General features: G+C 37.6%; 1 protein-coding gene across 1 annotated transcript in view; it reads left to right on the top strand.

Moving 5' to 3' along the window:
- ADGB (androglobin) overlaps positions 1 to 26,558 on the top strand; it is a 693,780-nt gene that overhangs the window by 48,705 nt on the left and 618,517 nt on the right. Inside the window, exons 2-3 of the mRNA XM_053711792.1 lie at positions 11,584 to 11,749; positions 15,482 to 15,484. Coding sequence (XP_053567767.1) covers positions 11,584 to 11,749; positions 15,482 to 15,484 — 169 coding nt within the window. The remainder of the gene's footprint in view (positions 1 to 11,583; positions 11,750 to 15,481; positions 15,485 to 26,558) is intronic.

Genomic DNA, 26,558 nt, shown 5'->3' on the forward strand with positions numbered 1-26,558 from the left:
CGGATAGTATTGGGGGAATATTTAACTCGTATAAATTCTCTATATTCGATGGTACTAGTATACCCAGATATTTGAATGCATCTGTGACTATCTTGAAAGGTATATTTGATGGTGAATCTATCTTTTTCCTTAACCAGAGAAATTCTGATTTTGAAGTGTTGACTTTGTACCCAGAAAAAGATCCAAATTGTTTGATAATTAGTAATAATTTTGCCAGATTATCTTTGATATTTGATATATACAAAAGAATATCATCCGCATATAATGCGATTTTGAGCTCCTTTTTCTGCAGTCTTATACCTTCCAGCCGATGTCTCACCATAATTGCTAGGGGTTCTATAGCTATGTCAAAGAGTAAGGGAGAGAGAGGACATCCCTGACGTGTTCCCCTCCCCAGAGTGATCTCTGGAGAAAGGATGCCATTCACTGACAGACTCGTGTGAGGTTTATTATACAAATTGCCTATAAATTGACAAAAATTACCCAGAAAACCAAATTTAGAGAGAGTCTCAGTTATATGATCATGATGCACCGAGTCAAATGCCTTTTCCGCATCAATTGATATGACTGCCTGATCAGGGATGTCCTGCCCCTCCCCACTCCCCGCACTCTCCCTTGGTTTAAAATAATCTACGCTCAGCAGAACTTCTCTTATTTTTGCCGATGAATTCCGTTTGTGCAGGAACCCTGCTTGATCCTTGTGTATAATGGTAGGTAAAATAAGTTGTAACCTATTTGCTAAAATAGATGACAAGATCTTGTAGTCTGTATTTAACAGCGCTATAGGTCGGTACGATTCTTTCATTCTAGGATCTTTTCCCTGTTTCAATATTAATATTGTGTTTGATGCTGAGAAAGATGGGGGGATTGATCTGTTGCACTTTAATGCTATATTTGGGGGGAGAACAAAGGTTATTTTTAAATCTCTGTTAATTAAAAAACCTCTCTGCGTCTGCTGTATAATAGAGAGAGAAGAGACAGAAAAAGATGTCTAATGCTGCTCCCTAGAGCTTTGGTAGGGATAACAACAACATTTATCACATCCTAATCGATAAGCCTATAGTAACTAAAAGTCATTAGTGGTTAATGTTTGTGGTTGGGAGGTTAGAGTAGAAGCAGTCGGTAGTGAATTATAGTCATTCATGGTAAGCACTGACCCAAACAGTGAAAAGATTTGGATTTCACCATTTATTGATGGGAGTTGGAGACTCTACCAGTACAATTGTTGCTTCCGTAAATAAATACCAGTACTGGATAATTCTACACCAAGATCCCTGTTGGTTGCATTTATTATTTTCCTCCTAGTTTCAACGGGTCAGTCCTTTGAGACTATGGCATCTATTTATCAAGCCGTCAACCGCAAATACGCTGGAATTCCGCAGCGTATTTGTGGCGAGCCTGATTCACCTTAGTTATCAAACCCTACAAACCGGCAAAAGCAGAATTTGGTGACGTAACATACGATCCGCCGGACTCAGTCCGACACAGATCGATGCTTACGTCACTACAGATGTTCCGAACGCAAGTTCGGCACAATCTAACTACTTTTGGAAGTTATCAAATATCTACCAGGTACGCTCGGCACTATTCCGGCCCAGCGTACCTGGTTTTCAATCCGCCCCCCAGGGGGCGGCGGTTGCCATAGGAATCAATGGAAGTCGGAAAGCAGCGAAAGCTTATGTTCGCTGCTGCCCGATATCCCATTGATTCCTATGGGAATGTTTACACCTAACACCCTAACATGTACCCCGAGTCTAAACACCCCTAATCTGCAGCCCCCTACACCGCCTCCACCTACTTTATACTTATTAACCCCTAACCTGCCGTCCCGACACCGCCGCCACCTACTTATTAACCCCTATCCCGCCGCTCCTGGACCCCGCCGCAACTAAATAAACTTATTAACCCCTAAACCGCAGCTCCCGGAGCCCACCACCACCTACATTTATACTTATTTACCTTTAATCTGCCGCCCCCTACACCGCCGCCACCTACATTATATTTATTAACCCCTAATCTGCCCCCCCTACACCACCACCGACCTACATTTATTAACCCCTAATCTACCGCCCCCAACATCGCCGACACTATATTAAATTTATAAACCCCTAAATCTAACCCTAACCCTAACACCCCCTAACTTAAATATAATTTAAAGGGACATTCAACACTTCCGTTAACATGATTTGATATTGAAAATAAAAAAACGAAGATCCGCCTGCACTATACCCCTCCTGCCTTGCCGCCTTGCTTCTGTCCTAATCAGTGTCGCTAACTACTCTAATATCCGGTAAATATGGCAGCCGAACTCCACGCGCGTGCAATTTTTGTCCGAGGACTGGATTCTGATTTGCTTATCAGTTGAAGAAGAAGGCAGCTACGTAACGGTGGGTGGAGTTCGGCTGCCATATTTACCGGGTATTAGAGTAGTTAGCGACACTGATTAGGACAGAAGCAAGGCAGCAAGGCAGGAGGGGTATAGTGCAGGCGGATCTTCGTTTTTTTATTTTCAATATCAAATCATGTTAACGGAAGTGTTGAATGTCCCTTTAAATAAATCTAAATAAATATTACTATCATTAACTAAATAATTCCTATTTAAAACTAAATACTTACCTATAAAATGAACCCTAAGCTAGCTACAATATAACTAATAGTTACATTGTAGCTAGCTTAGTGTTTATTTTTATTTTACAGGCAACTTTGTATTTATTTTAACTAGGTACAATAGTTATTAAATAGTTATTAACTATTTAATAACTTCCTAGTTAAAATAAATACAAATATACCTGTAAAATAAAACCTAACCTAAGTTATATAAGTCTAAGTTATTTAGATAGGGTGGGCAGTAAAAGAGCTAAATGCCCTTTTCAGGGCAATGGATAGTTTAGGGTTTTTACTGTTAGGTTAATTTATTTGGGGGGTTTGGGGGGTGGGGGGTTTTACTGTTAGCGGGGGCTTTGTGTATTTTGTTGTAAAAGAGCTGATTATCTTGGGGCAGTGCCCAGCAAAAAGCCCTTTTAAGGGCTACTGGTAGTTTATTAGAGTAGTGGGTGTTTTTATTTTGGGGTAGCTTTTTTTATTTTCATAGGGATTAGGTATAATTTTTAAAAATTTGGTCATTTTTATTTTTTATTTTATGTAATCTTAGATTTTTTTATTTTCTGTAATTGTAGCTTAAAGAATTTTGATTAGACTGTCCCTTTAATTTATAATTAGTTTATTTGTATTTTTAAAGTAGTGTTAGTTTTTTTAAATTTAATAGTAACTTTAGTATTTTGTAAATTAGGTAATTTTGGTTCAGTTAGGGGGGTTAGGTTAGGGGTTAGGTTTATTGCGTTGTGGGCTTTGGTGGTTTAGGGGTTAATAGTTTTAATAGGTAGTTTGCAATGTTGGGGTTGGCGGATTTAGGGGTTAATAATTTAGTTATTACTTGTGGTGTGAGTTTGATAGCGGATATAGGGGTTAATACACTTTATTAGTTATTGCGGTGGGGGATTGCGGTTGACAGGTAGATAAACATTGCGCATACGTTAGGTGTTAGTTTATTTTTGCAGGCACTTTCTGGAGTTACGGTGCTCCCATACTCAGCGCAAGGCTTGCTATGGCTGCCTTTTATGGCGAGGTAAAAATGGAGTAAGATTTCTCCTTTTTCACCACGTAAGTCCTTGCGCTGAATATTAGATACCGATTTGCGACACGGTCCCATGTTAGCCTATGGGAGTAAAAATTACGGGCGACTGGTGAATTATATGTGCCGCATTTATATGCGTCGCTGTATATAGGATACCAAACCTGTGCAAAAAACGGCGTCGCCGGCTTTTGCGGGCGACGCCGCATATGTAATGGGGCCCCAGATTTCTGGTTAATTTTAAAAAAAGTTGCCCCAATTGCCCCCAGTAGCGTAACATTAAATAAAAATATGAGCATCTTTTTTTGTATTAAATAAAAAAACTGCACAAAGTAGTTATAAGGGGTTAAAGTGAGGAAATGTGGGATGTTAGAAAAAAGAAACAGCACTGAAAGTGCCTTTACATGGATGTCAATGGGGGACTATGCTTTCACTATACATATTTACAATATCTCACAAAAGTGAGTACACCCCTCACATTTTTGATGGCCGCACAAAATATTGACACTTTGGGCCCAATTTGGACATTTAGACATTAATGGCTGTGTGTTGAGTTATTTTGAGGGGACATCAATTTTACACTGTTATACAGGCTGTACACTCACTACTTTACATTGTAGCAAAGTGTAATTTCTTCAGTGTTGTCACATGAAAAGATATAATAAAATATTTACAAAAATGTGAGGGGTGTACTCACTTTTGTGAGATACTGTATATATATGCTTCTATACATATATATTTATGTGTTACTATTTGTATATAAACACATAAATATATATGTATATAAGCATATATATATTTATTTAATACTGCCCAATGCTGCACGACTTGCCCCTAGCGCTGCACTAGGTGGCTTGTTCTATGTATTTTTAAATATATATTCCTATATATATCCGTATATATCTGTATATATCTATATATAATTGTATATATATATATATATATATAAAACACGGAAGGGGACTGCACTCCTAGACCGGACCGGGTACACATCCCATGACCCTGCAACATGCTCAGCCCTGGGTGCTCAGTGGCACTCACAAGAAGCTGTGCCATCACCAGAGTCACAGGCAGTTAACCCCAGACAGGTCTGGGTGCAAGAACCATAGGGGAAATTACAAAACAAATTAATACAACACACAGAGAAAACCATGCACTCACTAACAAGCTCACAGCTAAGATTTAAAAGCAAAAATGGAAAGGTTAGTTACTGCATCTGGCCAAATGGGACAAGCCCAGGTGCCACGTCAAGGTCCTTTCCAATACCTGGGACCCTAAAACAGCCACATAATGCAAGCTCTCAAATCCAAACAAACTGGGAACAAGGGAAGGGACACATATACCTGATGTTTTTAAAATATATATATATATATATATATATATATATATATATATATATATATACAATATATATACATAAATATATAAATATATTTATATATATATATATATATATATATATATATATATATATATATATATATATTAAAAACATCAGATATACTCTATGTAGAAATATTTAATTTTGAATAAATAGAACATATTCCATTATGTTAAGAACATTGGAATATGAAATATTCATATTTTCATGTTGGGTTAAATCTGATCTTGTTTGCGCTATAGTCGGCTGTTAGTTTTTTTTCCTTTTTTTCTTCATTGGCTGCTATGGGGGATTACGTGAATGCTCGGGCAATATTCAATGTTCAGATTTTTGCGCTAGTCGGGTTACTGCTTGTGCAAAATAAGTTGTTTTTTTTTAAATTTGTAATACGAGCACAACTCAATTAGCCCCAAAAAGCTTAAAGGGACATGAAACACAATTTTTTTCTTTTGTGATTTAGAAAGAGCATGTCATTTTAAACAACTATCTAATTTACTTCCATTATATCATTTGCTTCATTCTCTTGATATCACTTGCTGAAAAGCATATCTAGATATGCTCAGTAGCTGCTGATTGGTTGCTGCACATAGAGGCCTTGTGTGATTGGCTCGCACATGTGCATTGCTATTTCTTCAACAAAGGATATCTAAAGAACTGAGCAAATTAGATAATAGAAGTAAATTGGAAAGTTGTTTAAAATTACATGCCCTATCTGAATCATGAAAGTTTAATTTTGACTAGACTGCCCCTTTAACTCCAGCAGAGTTTTCTCAATTGTTGAAACCCAATATACCGCGCCACATCTTAATGTTTTTGGACTTGCTCAGATCCCATGCCAATAAACACACCTTACGTTGTTTATGTTATTTTATAAAAACATTTTTTATTGCTGAACTCAAATTTTTAACTTGAGAAACTTGTACTCAAATGAAATACAGGGAGTGCAGAATTATTAGGCAAATTAGTATTTTGGCCACATCATCCTCTTTATGCATGTTGTCTTACTCCAAGCTGTATAGGCTTGAAAGCCTACTACCAATTAAGCATATTAGGTGATGTGCATCTCTGTAATGAGAAGGGGTGTGGTCTAATGACATCAACACCCTATATCAGGTGTGCATAATTATTAGGCAACTTCCTTTCCTTTGGCAAAATGGGTCAAAAGAAGGACTTGACAGGCTCAGAAAAGTCAAAAATAGTGAGATATCTTGCAGAGGGATGCAGCACTCTTAAAATTGCAAAGCTTCTGAAGCGTGATCATCGAACAATCAAGCGTTTCATTCAAAATAGTCAACAGGGTCGCAAGAAGCGTGTGGAAAAACCAAGGCGCAAAATAACTGCCCATGAACTGAGAAAAGTCAAGCGTGCAGCTGCCAAGATGCCACTTGCCACCAGTTTGGCCATATTTCAGAGCTGCAACATCACTGGAGTGCCCAAAAGCACAAGGTGTGCAATACTCAGAGACATGGCCAAGGTAAGAAAGGCTGAAAGACGACCACCACTGAACAAGACACACAAGCTTAAACGTCAAGACTGGGCCAAGAAATATCTCAAGACTGATTTTTCTAAGGTTTTATGGACTGATGAAATGAGAGTGAGTCTTGATGGGCCAGATGGATGGGCCCGTGGCTGGATTGTTAAAGGGCAGAGAGCTCCAGTCCGACTCAGACGCCAGCAAGGTGGAGGTGGAGTACTGGTTTAGGCTGGTATCATCAAAGATGAGCTTGTGGGGCCTTTTCGGGTTGAGGATGGAGTCAAGCTCAACTCCCAGTCCTACTGCCAGTTTCTGGAAGACACCTTCAAGCAGTGGTACAGGAAGAAGTCTGCATCCTTCAAGAAAAACATGATTTTCATGCAGGACAATGCTCCATCACACGCGTCCAAGTACTCCACAGCGTGGCTGGCAAGAAAGGGTATAAAAGAAGAAAATCTAATGACATGGCCTCCTTGTTCACCTGATCTGAACCCCATTGAGAACCTGTGGTCCATCATCAAATGTGAGATTTACAAGGAGGGAAAACAGTACACCTCTCTGAACAGTGTCTGGGAGGCTGTGGTTGCTGCTGCACGCAATGTTGATGGTGAACAGATCAAAACACTGACAGAATCCATGGATGGCAGGCTTTTGAGTGTCCTTGCAAAGAAAGGTGGCTATATTGGTTACTGATTTGTTTTTGTTTTGTTTTTGAATGTCAGAAATGTATATTTGTGAATGTTGAGATGTTATATTGGTTTCACTGGTAAAAATAAATAATTGAAATGGGTATATATTTGTTTTTTGTTAAGTTGTCTAATAATTATGCACAGTAATAGTCACCTGCACACACAGATATCCCCCTAAAATAGCTATAACTAAAAACAAACTAAAAACTACTTCCAAAACTATTCAGCTTTGATATTAATGAGTTTTTTGGGTTCATTGAGAACATGGTTGTTGTTCAATAATAAAATTAATCCTCAAAAATACAACTTGCCTAATAATTCTGCACTCCCTGTATCTGTAGAATACCAATTTATGATTTCAGTAAAGTATTTGAATATTTAAACTTTTTAATTATAAAATTACTCATAATTACAGAAAAAAATGTATTGCATGTCACGAATTGATAATAATGGCTAATTAAAACTAAATTAGAACATTTTAGGCAGTCATTAATATTGAATGAATCAACTGCCATGTTTTATTTGACCAGATATAATGTGTAAATGTGATTGCCTGTGAAAATCTGCAAAACTCCCCCTGAAAGTTGCAATGCATTGGTTTCATTTTTAATAATTACAGCTTCTAACACAGTGATTTGCAACCTTTTTTTTGCCGTGGCACACTTTTTTTACGTTAAAAAATCCTGTGGCACACCACAATCCCAAAATTTTACAAAATCGCACATTGTAGCCTAATACAGGATATATATACACACTGTACTGTGCTGCCATGCCTCCTACAAACTATACGTGACATATTGACATTCATTCACAAAAAATCATAATGATTGTCTGTGAATGAATGTCAATGTCATGGTTTTAAATGATGTCTGATGAGCCTGTCACATACCTCCCAATATTTCAAAATTTGAAAGAGGGACACCCCCGCACTGTTGTCAGTCTGCCGTGGCACACCTGAGGATCTTTCACGGCACACTAGTGTGCCACGGCACACTGGTTGAAAAACACTGTTCTAACATATTGTAATGACTTAAAAAAACAAGCCAAGAAAAGAAAGGTAGGAAAATCACCTGGGCAACCATAGTACAGTGTTTATGAAAAAGAAGCCTGATTATTATTTTTTTTCTTTGACTGAAAAAAAGTTATTGTTAAGTAAAATCTGTTAATTTAAAATTAATATGTCAGTTTTAGTTTATTAAGTAGTAGTTTCCTACTAATCCTGAAAGATACTTCATGCTAATACCTATTGGCTGATAGGTACTTCCTGCTAATTCTAATTGGCTTATATGTACTTCCTGCTAATGCTCATTGGCTGATAGGTACATCCTGCTAATGATTATTGGCTTTTGTACTTCCTGCTATTGCTCAGTGGCTTATAGGAACTTCTTGTTAATACTCATTGGTTGATAGGCAATCCCTGCTAAAGCTCATTGAGCATTATAAACCAATTTGCTAATAGAAGTCAAATGTATATAGTTTTTTAATAGCAAAGAACATTAGCAGGAAGCATCAGCCAATGAGCATTAGCAGGAAGCACCTGTCAGCCAATGAAAATTAGCAGGAAGCACTGGTCAGCCAATGAACATTAGCAGGAAGCACCTGTCAGCCAATGAGCATAAGAAAGTCAAATGTAGCTGTTATGGCTTTATAAGTTTCAGTTGGAATATAAACAACTTTTACCTCATGTTTTTGCAGGCACAAAAAAATCAGTGTTTAAATGGTAAGTGAATGTCACTTCCTAACATTTGGGGCCAGATATCAATATTTTAGAATACTTTAGGGCCATGTTTTAATTTACAGTTATTAACCATACAAATAATATATTTCCTAAAAATGTCTAGTGCCACAGGGCCAGATTTAAGTGATGTTGATGTTACCCTAAATCTGCTGTTCTACCCTTCAGGGGGCACATTTGAGTTTTCCCACCAACCAGAAGTCCCCAAAGCACATATATTTAGTTCTGCTTTTTCCTGGGTGCACAAAAACTATGGCACACATTTTCAGTTCTACTTTTTTCCATTGGGGCTGCAAAAACTTGCACATAGGGCTGCATGTGGCCCAGGGGGCGACAGTTGGCAGTTTTAGAGTATTCTTAATAAAATTAGCATCTTAATAAACATAACATTTGCTTTTTGTATTGTGTATATATATTTATATCTAGAATTCCCATTTAAATAAACACATTTTTAATTCCTTGTACAGAATACAAAATAGAAAGTTTGAAATGAATACAAGTCTTCTGAGAATTCTGCATTGTGCTGCATGATTTCTGCTTGTCACGTAGTGATCGTTCCTTAGAGAGCTATAAAGATTCTAAAAGCATATTTTTATGTCACAAATCTGACAAATGAGCTTTCCTTCCTAGCTTTTTTACTAGAGCAGATCTCAAACCAAACATATAATCATTATTATTATTATTATCCTATATAATAAAAGGCCAGGTATGTTTGTCCGACGCAGTCATGCGCAGCAGAGACTACACAAGACAAACATAATTGCGCGAGACAAGCAGTAGAGACTGTGATAACTGGTCTGTGTACATGGGCTTTAAGACTAGTTATTAATAAAATACAATTATTATTAATAATAATAATATGATTATCTTTATTTTTAAAGGGACAATAGAAATAGACACCTTAGGCCAGATTAGAAGTGGTGCACTAACATTTACACGCAAGTGATATTGAGTTTATCGCATCTGTTTTGCGGGCGTCGGATTTAGCGCTCGTATTACGCTTTAAATAGATATTCCTATGTATCTGTATATATCTATACCTATAAATAACCATCTATATATATAGGTATAGATATATATTGTACCAAAACACCATCAGTTATATGTAGAAATATGTATTTATGAACATATTTTGCTATGTGAAGAACATTGTAATGTGAAATATTAAAAGTTTCATGTTGATTTAGCGCACTTGATAATATGCAATCCGGTTTGTGTGCAAGTTGGGTGTTCTAATATTCTAACTTCGGCTTTTTGTGCACATCGGATAACGCGCATGCTACAAGTTGCAAGTTAAACGTTTTTGCTTGGGCACTAACCCAATGCATGCAAAAAGCCGAAGTTAGAATATCTTGATTTATGCTAGAATGATTACCGCACCCTCAGAGCTCTGGTTAACCGATTCATGAAACAAAACATGTCACAAAACACATCAGATATACATTACAAAGTAAAGTTACACTCATAATAAACTCATAGTTAGAGTGCGAACAGGATCATTAAAAACTGCTCCACTTGTAATCCGTCCCCTTGTGCTTTTATATAAAAAATTGTGCTTTGCCCCACACTCCCTTAAAGAGCCAAAAAGCAAAATTTGTAACCTAGGTTTTCAAAATGTTGCCTATTAGCAAGCCAAATATATTATTTGTAGAATTTGCAAATTACACAAATTGCTTTTTGGCCCCTTTAAGGAGCATAAGTCAAGCACAATTTTTACATAAAAGAGGTATGCAATGTCCTTCTGAAACTCCACAGTTCTATATAGTTAGGCTTACCAGACGTCCCGGTTTGACCGGAATTGTCCCTGTTTGGAGGCGCTGTTCCGGTGTCCATCCCGATTGTTCATTCTGTCCCGGCCGGTACTGGCATTAGTAAAATACCGGCAATGCAAAAGCCGTTTTTTTTTACATTCTGATTGCAATTGGCTAGCAAAGCTGATATGGGCGGTATTATCACAAAATGGGTGTGTTGTTTATCCTAGCAGATGGCCCCATAATGCACCAGACAGATGCAGAAGGATTATAGAGATCTGCTCTCTAGAGAGCTGGTGATCTGACTGTAGATAACAAGCAAATTAATATGAGTAGGATATTCCACAGCCCTCTCTTCCTCCCTCCCGTCCTTCATTCTTCATTTAATATCTTACCAAATAGAATTATTACTACTGTATTTTTGTTGGTGTCATTTGAAAAGCAAATCCTCTGTTGTGGGGCAAATGCAGAGTAAGTTCTTGCAAAGACATTTTGGTGTTGCAGAATAACAAGTAAGATGCATCTCCTATGTGGGATTTGACCTTTTTTGTAGGGGTCAAACACAGAGCCTAGGGTAACAGTCAGAATTCCCCTGTGAAAAGCTTGTATGGGAGCTCATTTTTTTTTTTTTGTAATTTTTTTTGTTTGTGTTTTGTTTAATGTTCTAAGCTGTTTGAATTAGAAAAAAAAAACCATTTGAATTAGTAAATGATATAACAAAATGTATCTAAACATGCAAACACAATTATGATTGCATATGTCATGCTTATGTATAAAATATGTATGTATTCAGTTTTATTTATTATTGGACTTGCTGTATAATCAAAATTATATTTTTTATACAGTAATAAAAAAATACACTTCTGCCAAGTAATAGTTGATTGAATTAACTATATATTTTTCATATTGCTTTTGCCTTTAGGTTAACATCGTCTATGAACCACACCAGTCCTTTGAATGCTTCGTTTGAACAAAAAGGAAAATTTACAATGTGGCCTGAATGGAGTGATGCTGATATTAATTCTGAAAAATGGGATTCAGGAAAAGTTTTAAAAGATAAAGACAAAAGTGGGAAAAGTGCAGCGTTAGTAAGTGTAATATAAGTATGTTGTATATCCTATACATGCATGTTATGTGTGTCAATCTGTAAAGTCAAAATTCAACTTTCATGATTCAGATAGAGCATGAAGTTTTAAATAACTTTTCAATTTACTTGGTAAAATTTGCTTTGTTCCTTTGGTATCCTTTGTTGATGAGTAAATCTAGGCAGGCTGACAGTAGCTTAGCAGCGTGCACATTCCATTAGCATTCTATGGCAGCAATATTTGCAACTATATACACTATAATAATCTTGCAAACACTGCTGAAAGATGACTAAAGACACATGCACGCTCCTGAGCTTACCTATGAGTACTGATACCAAGAGAACTAAACAAAATCAATAAGAAGTAAAATGGAAAGCTGTTTAAAATGTCTTGTTTTATCTAATCAGTTTAAATAATTCATTTTTACTTTACTGTCCCTTTAAAATAATTATTTGACTGCCAAAGAAGTAAGAAAACAACAATATTTTTAAAAAAAATCAAACAATTACAGTAAATGGCATATTTAGTTACAGCTATTGGTCAATATCACAATATTATCTGCATGTTTTTGACTAACAAGAAGTACTTTTTGATTTCAAGCCAATCACAAGCACAGGTTTTCAAGTGGTTTTCGGACCTTAAAATGCATTATTGGCTTGCCGATTAAAGGCTCCATTCATAATATGAGACAGTACTGTTTAAGCTGATCACAATCCATTTTCTCAAAACTTCCAGCAGGTTTTAACAAGCAGCAATAGCTGCTTCAGAGCCCCAGAGTTTGTCTCACTCAGAGTGAGCCTGAAATGCAAGTTAAGTCTGCTGCTATAATTTCGATCTGATTGGATCAAGATGATTGACAGTCCCCTCATGCGCGTGATTGGCTTACTTTAGTGACTTTTCATGGTGCTCATCCCTTCCTCGCACACCAAATTAAAGTTATGTGTTAAATACAGAGTGGTGTTTTCAGTTGTGAATATACCTGTATATATAATTTATATATATATATATATATATATATCCTATATAATAAAAGGCAGGTATGTTTGTCCGAAGCTGTCATGCGCAGTAGAGACTGCGCGAGGACAAACATACTTGGCCGTTTGTGAGGATCAGACAACAGAAAGGGTGGACGGGAGGAGGTGTGACGGGGCGTGGCTGGACATGACGGGGGCGTGACCAACGGAAGTGGGCATGGTGGGGCATGGCCGAAGGGAGCAAGCGTGACGGGTGTGTGGCCGGACGGGAGCGCAGGCAGGTGGGACCGCTGCACTACAGACTAGTAGATTAGGACTAGTAACTATATATAAAGCAGCTTGAATGCCCCTTTAAGTAAAAAGTTATCTCTTCCTTTTATAGAAAAATTATAACTGTTGAATAAAGTTTTGTCTTTGGCCAAGCACATTAATAATGAAAGATAGTCGGAACATTACCCTTAGGACAGTAGTGTACTACTCTACAGCTTTTCAGTATATATTTATAATTTAGTTAATATATAATATAGTTATAAGCAATGTCTTGTGCTATAATTTAAAATTATTTTAATTTGAAAATGAATAAACTAGTAATGCACCATGTACTTTAATGATAAGCAGCCTGTGGAATTGCAATCTCTCTGTCCTGCTCAAATTGATGGTTCTATCCTGATTTTAATAGATTAAACGGACAGTCTACATTAGAATTATTATTGTTTTAAAAGATAGATAATCCCTTTATTACCCATTTCCCAATTTTGCATAACCAACACAGTTATTGTACTGTCCTCACTAACTGATAGCTAGACAGCTAGTTAACAAACCAGACAAAAATAGCTTTGTGTTTATTCCAAACTGATTTTACTTCTGAATAGTTATTTTGTAAAACTGCAATACAATAAGAAAAGTTGAAATTACAATATGTAGTTACACGTGGTGCTTGCAATACATACAATAATACATGTTTCTAACACAGAGAGCTTACATTTAAACCTTACAGCAAATAGCAATGCAATTCAAATGCACAATGAACTCTTAGCAAACAATAAATAACTTACAGGCATATGTATATTTAGAGGCAATTATGAAGAGCTGATTTCCATGCTTCTTGAAGCTAAGATGGCTGCTGAGAAACTGAAAGTGAAACTTTTTATTAACAAACTTTATTAACACTTCCTGTTTCTTTCTTGAGATGAACTAAGCTGTAATTACAATATAAAACCACCAGATGTCATCAACATAATAACCATATAATAAACAGAACACTCTCCGCCTGGTATAAACATATACCACTATTACATGATCTATAAATTATTATTAAATTCAACCAGATAACTCTTTACTTTGAAAAAGAACAATAAAATCTGACACATGTCTGAGATATACTTTAGCAGTCCCTTTGATTTTGACCTCTACCATCACCAATAGGAATTGCTTTTACAATAAGACTCATTGTCCATCCATTGCGCTTTACTTGAGAGTCTTTCAACAATACAAGATCTCCTTCTTGAACGTTTTGTTTCTATTTCCATTTTCTACATTTCCATGTTTGGATACATTTGATAGTCACTGTTTCAGCTTGCAAGAAATCGAAGGAATGGCATAACCCTTTGCAGCAATGCCAGCCTGCACATGACTCCTTTTGAGTGCTGCTAGAAAATGACTTGGCAATGTGAATAAGTGTTGCTATACCTCTCACAAGGGACTTCCACTTTGAGAATCTGAGAAATCTATTTGAGTCTAGCTGGCGTTCATACACTTCAGTTTTTAAAGCTGTCATTTCAGGTCTGATGTCACTGTCAGAATCTGGTTCAATGAGGTCAAATGCTTTAGCTTCAGATTGATCACCCGTATCTGCATGATGTAAGAAATCTGGGCCTGAGAACCAGTTGGTATGTTTTAGGTGAGCTGCCTGAATTGGTCTAGTACCATGATCTGCTGGATTCTGACTGGTGTTAATATAATGCCACTGATCTGGATTAGTAGATTTTCTAATACGAATTATTCTGTTTGAGACATATACATGAAATCTTCTACAAGTATAGTGAATATAATCTAACACAATTTTGCTATCAGTGTAATATTTAACTGCATAAAGTTCAATGTCCATTTCTTCAGTAATAAGTTCAGCTAGCTCAACTGACAAAACAACTGCACATAATTCTAGATGTGGCACTGTATGAGCTGGTCTTGGAGCTAGTTTAGATTTGCCCATAATAAAGCCTACATGACATTGACCACTACTGTCTATGACTCTGAGATATGCCACAGCTGCTATCGCTGCAGTAGAAGCATCAGAAAAAACACATACCTCCTTTACTGTGGACGATAGTGGCACCGGCACATAGCGTCTGGGAATACTGAGATCTTCAAGATGGATCAGCTCTTCTGTCCATGCTCTCCATTGAGCTTCTCTATCTGGTAAGAGTGGGGAATCCCAGTCACATTGGTCTGTTGAGAGTTCTCTGACTAAAGATTTACCTTGCATAGTGATTGGAGATGCAAACCCAAGTGGGTCATAAAGACTGTTTACTGTAGCCAGGATACCTCTCCGTGTGAAAGGTTTTACCTCTGTAGACACTTGAAAGGTGAAACTGTCGGTCTGTAAGTTCCAACTTACTCCTAAGCTCCTTTGGAGGGGTAAAGGATCGACACCTAGAACAAGGTCCTTTAGATCTTTAGCTCTGTCATCTGCGGGAAATGCTTCCAATACTGGACTTCTGTTGGATGCCACTTTGTGTAGCTTGAGATTCGATCCTGCGAGCATGTCCTTAGCCCTCTGCAGAAGACTGATTGCTTCAGCATCAGTAGGCACATATGCTAGTCCATCATCTACATAGAAATTCCTCAAGATAAACTGTTCTACGTCTTCGCCATACTCACTTTTTCCTTGCTTTGCTATTTGTCTTAGACCATAAATGGCTATGGCTGGGAAAGGGCTGTTCCCAAAGACATGTACCTTCATCCTGAACTCTGTAATTTCTTTGTTAAGGTCATTATCACGAAACCAAAGAAATCTCAAATAGTTACGGTGATCTTCTCTAACCATGAAACAGTAAAACATTTGTTGTACATCAGTGGTAATTGCAACTTGCTCTTTGCGGAAACGTAAAAGGACACCTAGTAGTGTATTATTTAAATCAGGCCCACTGAGGAGTGTGTCATTCAGTGAGATGCCTTCAAACTGAGCACTTGAGTCAAAAACTACTCTGATCTGTCCTGGCTTCTGAGGGTGATAGACACCAAAGATTGGTAGGTACCAACACTCCTCACCTGGTTCCAATGGTGGGGCAGGTTCTGCTTGGTCATGGTCAAAGATCTTTTGCATAAAGTTAACAAAATGTTCTTTCATTTCAGGTTTTTTCACAAAGGAACGCTGTAGAGCAAGTACTCTTTTCTGGGCTTGCTCTAAGTTGTTTGGTAGTCTAATACGAGGTGAGTGAAATGGTAGGAGTGCTACCCAGTAATTTGCTTCATCAATAAACATCTCTTTTTCAACTACATCAAGGAACATACCATCTTGAATAGACATAGCAGGTTTGTCATCGTTTGGAGTAGTAACAAACACATTATCATCTAAACTGCCCACATTGTGAGTTGCAGTTCCTAAATAACACAATGAGGGGGTGTATGACTGTTGTTTACAAGCATTAAAAGTCTCTCTTACCTGTATATAGCTAGTGCATGGGCTGAACAGAGAAGTGCGCCCACTAGGCAGCCCATTTGTCTTGAAAGAGTTCACATCTGCTGGTCTATGAGCTCTTCCTAAGCATACTTCCCCAACTATGACCCAACCTAAATCTAAATGTTGTGCATAAGGACTATTATGAGGCCCATTAATCTGCTCACGTACTTTGTGCACCTTCAGAATGTCTCTTCCTAACAAGAGAAGTATTTGTGCGTTAAGGTCAAGTGCTGGGATCTTGTATGTTAAGGATTTCAGATGAGGGAAATGCTGTGTAATCTCAGGTGTTGGAATTTCTGACCTGTCATCAGGTATCATGTCACATTTAATGAGTGTGGGGAGTTTTATGTGTGTTTTCCCATCAATAGACTGAACAGTGAAGTTGGGTACCCTACGCCCTGTTTTCTCTGTAATGCCTGAGCATGTTCTTAGAGTGTAGGAAAATGTTTCACCACTAATGTTAAACACATCAAAAAACTCTGATTTGGCTAAAGAACGGTTACTTTGAGCATCTAACACTGCGTACATCTTTACAGAACAGTAAGGTTTGTTAGAGGGATATACAGTCACTAAACAAATCTTGGAACACGATCTGGGCCTTGTCCTTTTCCCGCATACCTCTGTACACTTGGATACAATAGTGGGTGGAGTAGCTTCCTCTTGCTCCCCGCCTTGCTCTCCCTTTGGTAAAGGAGTCTCTACTGCCCAGGGAGCTGGACCTGGATGCAAAGCTGAAGTATGCTGGTTACTGTTGCATTCTCTGCATCTTATGTTATTTTTGCAGTCTTTGGCAATGTGTCTGGTGGATGCACAACATCTAAAGCAGATATATTTCTCTTTCAGGTAAGCTTTACGTTCATCAATGTGCTTGCTTCTGAACCCACAACACTTTGACAGTGGGTGTGGTTTCTTATGAATTGGACATGGACTCTCTGGTTCCATGGATTTCCTTGCAGGGCTGTTCACTTGTGGAGTTGCATTAGTAGCTGACACTTCTGTCTTTCTTACTGACACCGTTGGTCTGCTGCTGTACCTTGTTCCTGTCTTCTCTGTATTTACTGGAACTTGGTTGCTGCATGTTGAGAATATGAAGCTTGGATCATTTCTGGTCTTTGCTTGGTTGACAATAAATCTGGTGAAGAAACTCAGTGGTGGAAAGGAGACATGATGGTCTTCTTTGTACTTGGAACCTTGAAAATCCACTTTTCTTGCAGGCTATATGGCAGTTTTTCCATAATTGGTTTGATGCCACAAGCTGTGTCTAGGTATGCCAGTCCGGGCAAATAGCCTCCTGCCTTAGCAGCATTCACCTCCAACAACATGTCACCAAGTTCTCTTAAATTTATGTTGTCTTTGTTTGAGATTTTGTGGAAGTTCTCTAGCTTCTTTAACAGTGCATTCTCAGTAGCTTCAGGGCTGCCATAACATTCTTCTAGTCTCTGCCATACCATTTTAACTCCATCAATTGGGTTATGAACATGCACTGACCTGATTCTGACCTGTTGAGATGACTCTGGTCCAAGCCACTTAGTCAAAAGATCTAGCTCTTCTCTGGCTGTAAGATTAAGATCTCTGGTGACACCTTGGAATGATGTCTTCCATGCCCAGTAGTTCTCTGGTTGATCATCAAATGTTAGTAGACCTGTACTCACTAACTCTCGACGAATCAAGTGCTTTGCTAGGTCAGTAGTCTCTGAAGTTCCTAATGTGCTATTTCTGAGAGGGGATATGTGAGAGTCCATATAATGTGATGGATGTTGTGGATCAGCGTAGCCTCTGCTTTCTTGAAAGCGCACCCTTGGTGTTGAGACATTTGCAGTGTCAGTCTGGAAAGGAGGGTGCAAGTCAGGAATACTTGGAGTGGACTGTAAATATGTTGAGTCAGGAAACTGTGGTATTATGCTGGACATAGGTTGGATAGGAGCATGCTCTGTTTTACCTTGGTCCAGAGCATGGTTCTGTACATACTCACGAGTCCTTTGTACTGAATCATGGGTAGTTATTTCTGAAAAATCTTGGAGTGGTTCCTCTTCTAGTTCAGCTGCTGCTTCATAGACTGCTGCTTCTGCAGATGCTGCAACTGCTGCCCTTTGAATCTTTAGCACATGCATATTAGCTTCTAACGCTGCCTTGAGTTGCGCTGTTTCAGCTTCACACCTTGCTGTCTCTGCTTCTATATCTGCTTTGCACCTTGCTGCTTCTGCTTCCATATCTGCTTTGCACCTTGCTGCCTCTGCTTCCATATCTGCTTTGTGCCTAGCTGCCTTTGCTTCTAGTGATGCTTTCTGCTTTATCATGTCTGCTTCTTTTTCAGCATAAGAAATTTGTGCCTGGGCTGCTTGCGCTTTAGCACGGGCTCTGAGTCCTGCAGAACTGGCTGATGATCTGCAGGAGCGCATTGAATATTTAGAGCCAGAGGCATAGGATCTGGTCTCTAAAGTTTGCTGCGTCATATCAACACTCTTATCTTGGTTCATAGTGATCAGGTTAAAGTAGTGCAATATTTTAAATGCAGTTCTTGTGCAAATTATTTTTACTGCCTTTCACTTTAAATTGCAGGTCTTGTATGTTTGCTTGTTATTTACTGCTTTTTACTTTAAAATGCAGCCTTTGTGTCTTGCTTGTTATTGCTTCTTACTTTACAATGCAGCCCCCGTATCTTCCCTTGATATAGCATGCCTTTTTACTGTACAATGCAGCTCTGTATCTTCCCTTGATATAGCATGCCTTTTTACTGTACAATGCAGCCCCTGTATCTTCCCTTGATATAGCATGCCTTTTTACTTTACAATGCAGCTCTGTATCTTCCCTTGATATAGCATGCCTTTTTACTGTACTGTTCTCACTAACTGATAGCTAGACAGCTAGTTAACAAACCAGACAGAAATAGCTTTGTGTTTATTCCAAACTGATTTTACTTCTGAATAGTTATTTTGTAAAACTGCAATACAATAAGAAAAGTTGAAATTACAATATGTAGTTACACGTGGTGCTTGCAATACATACAATAATACATGTTTCTAACACAGAGAGCTTACATTTAAACCTTACAGCAAATAGCAATGCAATTCAAATGCACAATGAACTCTTAGCAAACAATAAATAACTTACAGGCATATGTATATTTAGAGGCAATTATGAAGAGCTGATTTCCATGCTTCTTGAAGCTAAGATGGCTGCTGAGAAACTGAAAGTGAAACTTTTTATTAACAAACTTTATTAACATTTCCTGCATCCTTCTTGAGAGGAACTAAGCTGTAATTACAATGTAAAACCACCAGATGTCATCAACATAATAACCATAAAATAGCCAGAACAGTTATATTAATATACTTTTTAACTCTGTGATTAACTTGTATCTAAGCATCGTCTGACAACCCCCTAATCACATGACTGTAACTATTTATTATCTATTGATTTGCATTTAGTGCTGTGTTGTGCTAAATCTTAAATAACTGCTAGGGCGTGAACACAATGCTATCTATATGGCCCACATGAACTAGCAGTCTCCTGTTGTGAAAAGCAAATAAAAAAAGCATGTGATAAGAGGCTGTCTTCAAGGGCTTAGAAATTAGCATATGAGTCTACCTAGGTTTAGTTTATTTTTTTTTTTCCAACAAAATTTTATTAAGAAGTATTTCAAGGAGGATATGACAAAACAAACATTATACATGGATGAGGTATACATGAACAGACTTAGTCCAACAGACCGTAAAGTCTAAATTTATATAATAGTAGTAGGATTATCCATAAGACAAAAATGAACCGTAATAAATCATACTACGAACTGTGTTGTCAAAAGTCCAGAATCACAATAGGTTTCGCATCAAATCCTCAAGTATTAGCCAAAGCTTCTTTAAGTTTTTAAGTTTAAAACTCAGAAATAACCTTATTTACTTAGGTTTAGTTTTAACTAAGAAAACTAAGAGAACAAAGCAAATTTGATGATAAAAGTAAATTGGAAAGTTGATTTAAATTACATGTCCTGTCTGAATAATGAACGTTTAATTTTGACTAGACTGTCCCTTTAAACTCATTTTAGAAATTAAGGAGCACATAACTTTTTTTCTTCTTCTGGTACTTAAAGGGACAATTAAAATTACATTAAACTGCCACTGCCATCGACAAGCTTTCATGCACGTCATGTGACATTAGTGGTGAACATTTACAGTGATGTTGCTGGCTTTTTGATAGCTGTATTGTACAATTCAGGTTAGTTTTTATGATACAGAGCGAAAACTTTAAATTTTTGCAGTGAATGGATTACGCTACAATATAGTTGTAGACTTTTTTTAATATTAGATATGTGTCTTTTAAACTGTGTATAGAAACTGTAATGTAGACCTCCCACTCTGTATTGTGTGTGCTTACCTTAAATGCATTGTACAGTCAGTCACTTTACTGATCTGTAAGTTTCACCACTTTTTGTCACAGAGTGCAGGAACACGTAAGCTCTAAGATGGCAGCGCCCAGTATTAATATACAGAGCTTCACCAAAGTTTAAGGTCCCTTTAAACTTTAATGATTCAGAAAGAGAATGCAATTTACATATAAACCGTCCCCCCCCCCGCACGCTACTGCATCTGCGCGCGCACTTATTGAGTACAGGGACAGGAAGTAACCATCGATAAGCCGCCCACCCGCCTCCCAGCAGCAGCTCCCACCCACCAATGATCAGCACCAACAATGGCCGATGCAGAGATGGCCACAGAGTGGCTCTCTCTGCATCGGATGCTTAAAAAAGGCTATTGCAGGATGCCTCAATATAAATATATATATGTATTAATGTATTTACACATATAAACACATACAAGTATACATGTATAGACGTATATATATATATATATATATATATATATATATATATATATATATATACACATATAAACACATACAAGTATACATGTATAGATATATATATATATATATATATATATATATATATATATATACATATACACATATAAACACATACAAGTATACATGTATAGACATATATATATATATATATATATATATATACACATATAAACACATACACGTATACATGTATAGACGTATATATATATATATATATATATATATATATATATATATGTGTGCATTAGAGCCTTTTGAAAACATGTTAAACATATTTATGCAATATTTATATTTATGAATTTTTTTTAACTATGTATTTGCTGTAAATATTTCACATTCCAATGGTCTGTATAATGCAAACTATGTTCTATGTATTTCTAAATAGTTATTCCTATATATATCTGTATATATCTATACCTATATATAATCATGTGTATATATTCAGTATATATATATATATATATATATATATATATATATATATAGGTATAAATATATATTTGTTTAAAAAAACATCCGATATGTAGAAATATTAATTTATGAATAAATAGAACATATTCCATTACAAAAAGAACATTGGAATATGAAATCTTCATATTTTTATGTTGGGTTAGCACTAATGAGAATATGTGATGGTGTTTGCGTGAGAGTTCCCCTCCCCACACTTTTTTTTCTACATTGACTTCTATGGGGGAATTTGTAAAAACGCACGTGATATTCTAGGTTGCAATTTTTTATCAACTTTCCACATGACTTCTATTATCAAATTTGCTTTATTTTCTTGCTAACCTTTGTTGAAGGAGCAACTAATGTGAATTAGCTGAATACCTTGAGTAAGCCAATGAGAAGAGGTTTATATGTGTAGCCACCAATCAGCATCTAGCCCTTTAATATTGCATTGCTGCTCCTGAGCCTACCTAGTCTTACTCTTCAACAAGAGAACAAATCAAATTGGATAATAGAAGTAAATTGGAAAAATTATTAATATTGTTATGTTCTATGTCCCTTTAATAGTACTGCAAGTTGTTTATTTCAATGACTACAATCTATTTTTTTAAAGGGACAGTCTACACCAGAATTGTTATTGCTTAAAAAGATAGATAATCGCTTTATTACCCATTCCCCAGTTTTACATAACCAACACTGTTATATTAATATAGGTTTTACCTGTGATTTCCTTGTATCTAAGCCTCTGCCCCCTTATTTCAGTTCTTTTGACAGACTTGCATTTTAGCCAATTAGTGCTGACTCCTAGGTAACTTCACGGGTGTGAGCACAATGCTGTCTATATGGCACACATGAACTAATGCCCTCTAGCTGTGAAAAATGTTGAAATTCATTCATATAAGAAGCAGCCTTCAAGGGCTAAGAAATTAGCATATGAGCCTACATAGGTTTAGCTTTCAACTAAGAATACAAATACAAAATTGATGATAAAAGTAAATTGGAAAGTTGTTTATAATTACATACCCTCTCTGACACATGAAAGTTTATTTTTGACTAGACTGTCCCTTTAAGGGGACATTAAAGCTTTTGCAATTGCTTCTTTATTGGCTCGTTTATAATTTCCCATAATTACCATCAGAAGATAAAAATGACAGGTTTAGAGACAGGTTAGAGAAACCTAGGTTACAACATGGTGGCGTCATTTTGTTACGTTTACACTCTTTTCTTCAATATTAAATGGGTCATTATAGTGAAAACATTACAATCTCAAATTCATGAGAGCATGTAATTTTAGCACTAGCAACTCTGCAACTGTGGGCTAGATTACAAGTGGAGCGATAATTAGTGCTTTCACAAGAGCATTAACACGGCCAGGAATAATCTTTTTGTGCATGCGGGTTAGCGTGTGTATTACAATTTTAAAGTAAAAGTTTTGCGAGGAAGAAAAACCTTTAATAGTACTGCAAGTTATTGGTTACATTGACTATAATCTATTTATTTAATGGGACTATTTACTTAAAGTGAATGTCAATTTTGATGCTAAAGTGCCCGTTTTTTAAAAATTCGATTAAAAACAGGGGCACTTTAATTCATCAAAATTTAAATTTCACTCGTGTTGTGAAAAAAACGTACCTTTTAATCTTGACAGCATCTCCAGCTTCCTCCGGTCGTTGCAAGCCATTTCTGACGTCAGAAATGATGGATAGGTCATCCTCCAATCATGGCTTCCCCCCCGGGCGAATCAGTGTCTGATTCAACGCTGTGATTGTAGGAAGCCGGATTCCTCATTTTAGACCCAGGAAAGGCTTTGCAACGGGTGGAGGAAGCTGGAGCTGCTGTGAAGATTAAAAGGTAAGTTTTTTTTCACAACAGGAATGAAATGTAAAATTTGATTAATTAAAGTGCCCCTGATTTTAATCAAATTTTTAAAAACCAGGCACTTTAGCATCAAAATTGACATTCACTTTAACTGTCCATAATTGGCATCAGCATATGAAATGGCAGTTTTTTATTACTAGATAAACCTAGGTTACAACATGGTGGCGTCATTACGTTACACTTACACTCTTTTTGTTTACCTTAATGGGCCATTATAGTGAAGAAAATTACATTATCTAATTCATGAGAGCACTTTAGCACCAGCAACTCTGCAACTCTATGGGCTAGATTACAAGTGGAGTACTATTTAGTGCTTTTGATCGAGCATTAACACAGCCAGAAACAATCTTTTCTTCTGTTATGTGTGATCAGTCCACGGGTCATCATTACTTCTGGGATATAACTCCTCCCCAACAGGAAATGCAAGAGGATTCACCCAGCAGAGCTGCATATAGCTCCTCCCCTCTACGTCAGTCCCAGTCATTCTCTTGCACCCAACGACTAGATAGGATGTGTGAGAGGACTATGGTGATTATACTTAGTTTTTATGACTTCAATCAAAAGTTTGTTATTTTACAATAGCACCGGAGCGTGTTATTACTTCTCTGGCAGAGTTTGAGGAAGAATCTGCCAGAGTTTTTTACTATGATTTTAACCGGAGTTGTTAAGATCATATTGCTGTTCTCGGCCATCTGAGGGAGGTAAAGGCTTCAGATCAGGGGACAGCGGGCAGATGAATCTGCATTGAGGTATGTAGCAGTTTTTATTTTCTGAATGGAATTGATGAGAAAATCCTGCCATACCGTTAAAATGACATGTATGTATACACTTCAGTATTCTGGGGATGGTATTTCACCGGAACTACTCTGTTAAAGGTCACTAATCCTTTTAATAACTATTTATCATGTTAAACGTTTTTGCTGGAATGTAGAATCGTTTACATTGCTGAGGTACTGTGTGAATAAATATTTGGGCATTATTTTCCACTTGGCAGCCTTTTTTGCTTTTATTTGTGACAGTTTCGTTTCTCTTCACTGCTGTGTGGGAGAGGGAGGGGCCGTTTTTGGCGCTCTTTGCTACGCATCAAAAAATTCCAGTCAGTTACTTTTATATTTCCTGCATGATCCGGTTCATCTCTGACAGATCTCAGGGGTCTTCAAACTTCTTTTAAGGGAGGTAAATTCTCTCAGCAGAGCTGTGAGAATTCTTATAGTGACTGTGAATAAAAACGTTGCTTGTATTTTTTATGTCAAATTTAATTATTGTTATTTTACTAATGGGAACAAACCTTTGCTAAAAGTTGTGTTGTCTTAAAGTTTGATGCTATAACTGTTTTTCAGTTCATTATTTCAACTGTCATTTAATCGTTTAGTACCTCTTTGAGGCACAGTACGTTTTTGCTAAAAAAGATTATAACCAAGTTGTAAGTTTTTTTGCTAGTGTGTTAAACATGTCTGACTCAGAGGAAGATATCTGTGTCATTTGTTCCAATGCCAAGGTGGAGCCCAATAGAAATTTATGTACTAACTGTATTGATGCTACTTTAAATAAAAGTCAATCTGTACAATGTGAACAAATTTCACCAAACAGCGAGGGGAGAGTTATGCCGACTAACTCGCCTCACGCGGCAGTACCTGCATCTCCCGCCCGGGAGGTGCGTGATATTATGGCGCCTAGTACATCTGGGCGGCCATTACAGATAACATTACAAGATATGGCTACTGTTATGACTGAAGTTTTGTCTAAATTACCAGAACTAAGAGGCAAGCGTGATCACTCTGGGGTGAGAACAGAGTGCGCTGACAATGCTAGGGCCATGTCTGATACTGCGTCACAGCTCGCAGAGCATGAGGACGGAGAGCTTCATTCTGTGGGTGACGGTTCTGATCCAAACAGATTGGACTCAGATATTTCAAATTTTAAATTTAAATTGGAGAACCTCCGTGTATTACTAGGGGAGGTCTTAGCAGCTCTCAACGATTGTAACACCGTTGCAATACCAGAGAAACTGTGCAGGTTGGATAAATACTTTGCGGTACCGGCGAGTACTGAAGTTTTTCCTATACCTAAGAGACTAACTGAAATTGTTACTAAGGAGTGGGATAGACCCGGTGTGCCGTTCTCACCCCCTCCAATATTTAGAAAGATGTTTCCAATAGACGCCACCACTCGGGACTTATGGCAAACGGTCCCCAAGGTGGAGGGAGCAGTTTCTACTTTAGCTAAGCGTACCACTATCCCGGTGGAGGATAGCTGTGCTTTCTCAGATCCAATGGATAAAAAATTAGAGGGTTACCTTAAGAAAATGTTTGTTCAACAAGGTTTTATATTGCAACCCCTTGCATGTATCGCGCCGATTACGGCTGCGGCAGCATTTTGGATTGAGTCGCTGGAAGAGAACCTTAGTTCATCTACGCTAGACGACATTACGGACAGGCTTAGAGTCCTTAAACTAGCTAATTCTTTCATTTCGGAGGCCGTAGTACATTTAACCAAACTTACGGCTAAGAACTCAGGATTCGCCATACAGGCACGTAGGGCGCTGTGGCTAAAATCCTGGTCAGCAGATGTTACTTCTAAGTCCAAATTACTTAATATACCTTTCAAGGGGCAGTCTTTATTTGGGCCCGGTTTGAAAGAAATTATCGCTGACATTACAGGAGGTAAGGGCCACGCCCTACCCCAAGACAAAGCCAAAGCTAAGGCTAGACAGTCTAATTTTCGTCCCTTTCGGAATTTCAAAACAGGAGCAGCATCAACCTCCACTGCACCAAAACAGGAAGGAGCTGTTGCTCGTTACAGGCAAGGCTGGAAGCCTAACCAGGCCTGGAACAAGAGCAAGCAGGCCAGGAAACCTGCTGCTGCCCCAAAGACAGCATGAATCGAGAGCCCCCGATCCGGGACCGGATCTAGTGGGGGGCAGACTCTCTCTCTTCGCCCAGGCCTGGGCAAGAGATGTTCAGGATCCCTG

The sequence above is a fragment of the Bombina bombina genome, chromosome 4, assembly GCF_027579735.1.
Source record: "Bombina bombina isolate aBomBom1 chromosome 4, aBomBom1.pri, whole genome shotgun sequence".
Classification (NCBI taxonomy): Eukaryota; Metazoa; Chordata; class Amphibia; order Anura; family Bombinatoridae; genus Bombina; species Bombina bombina.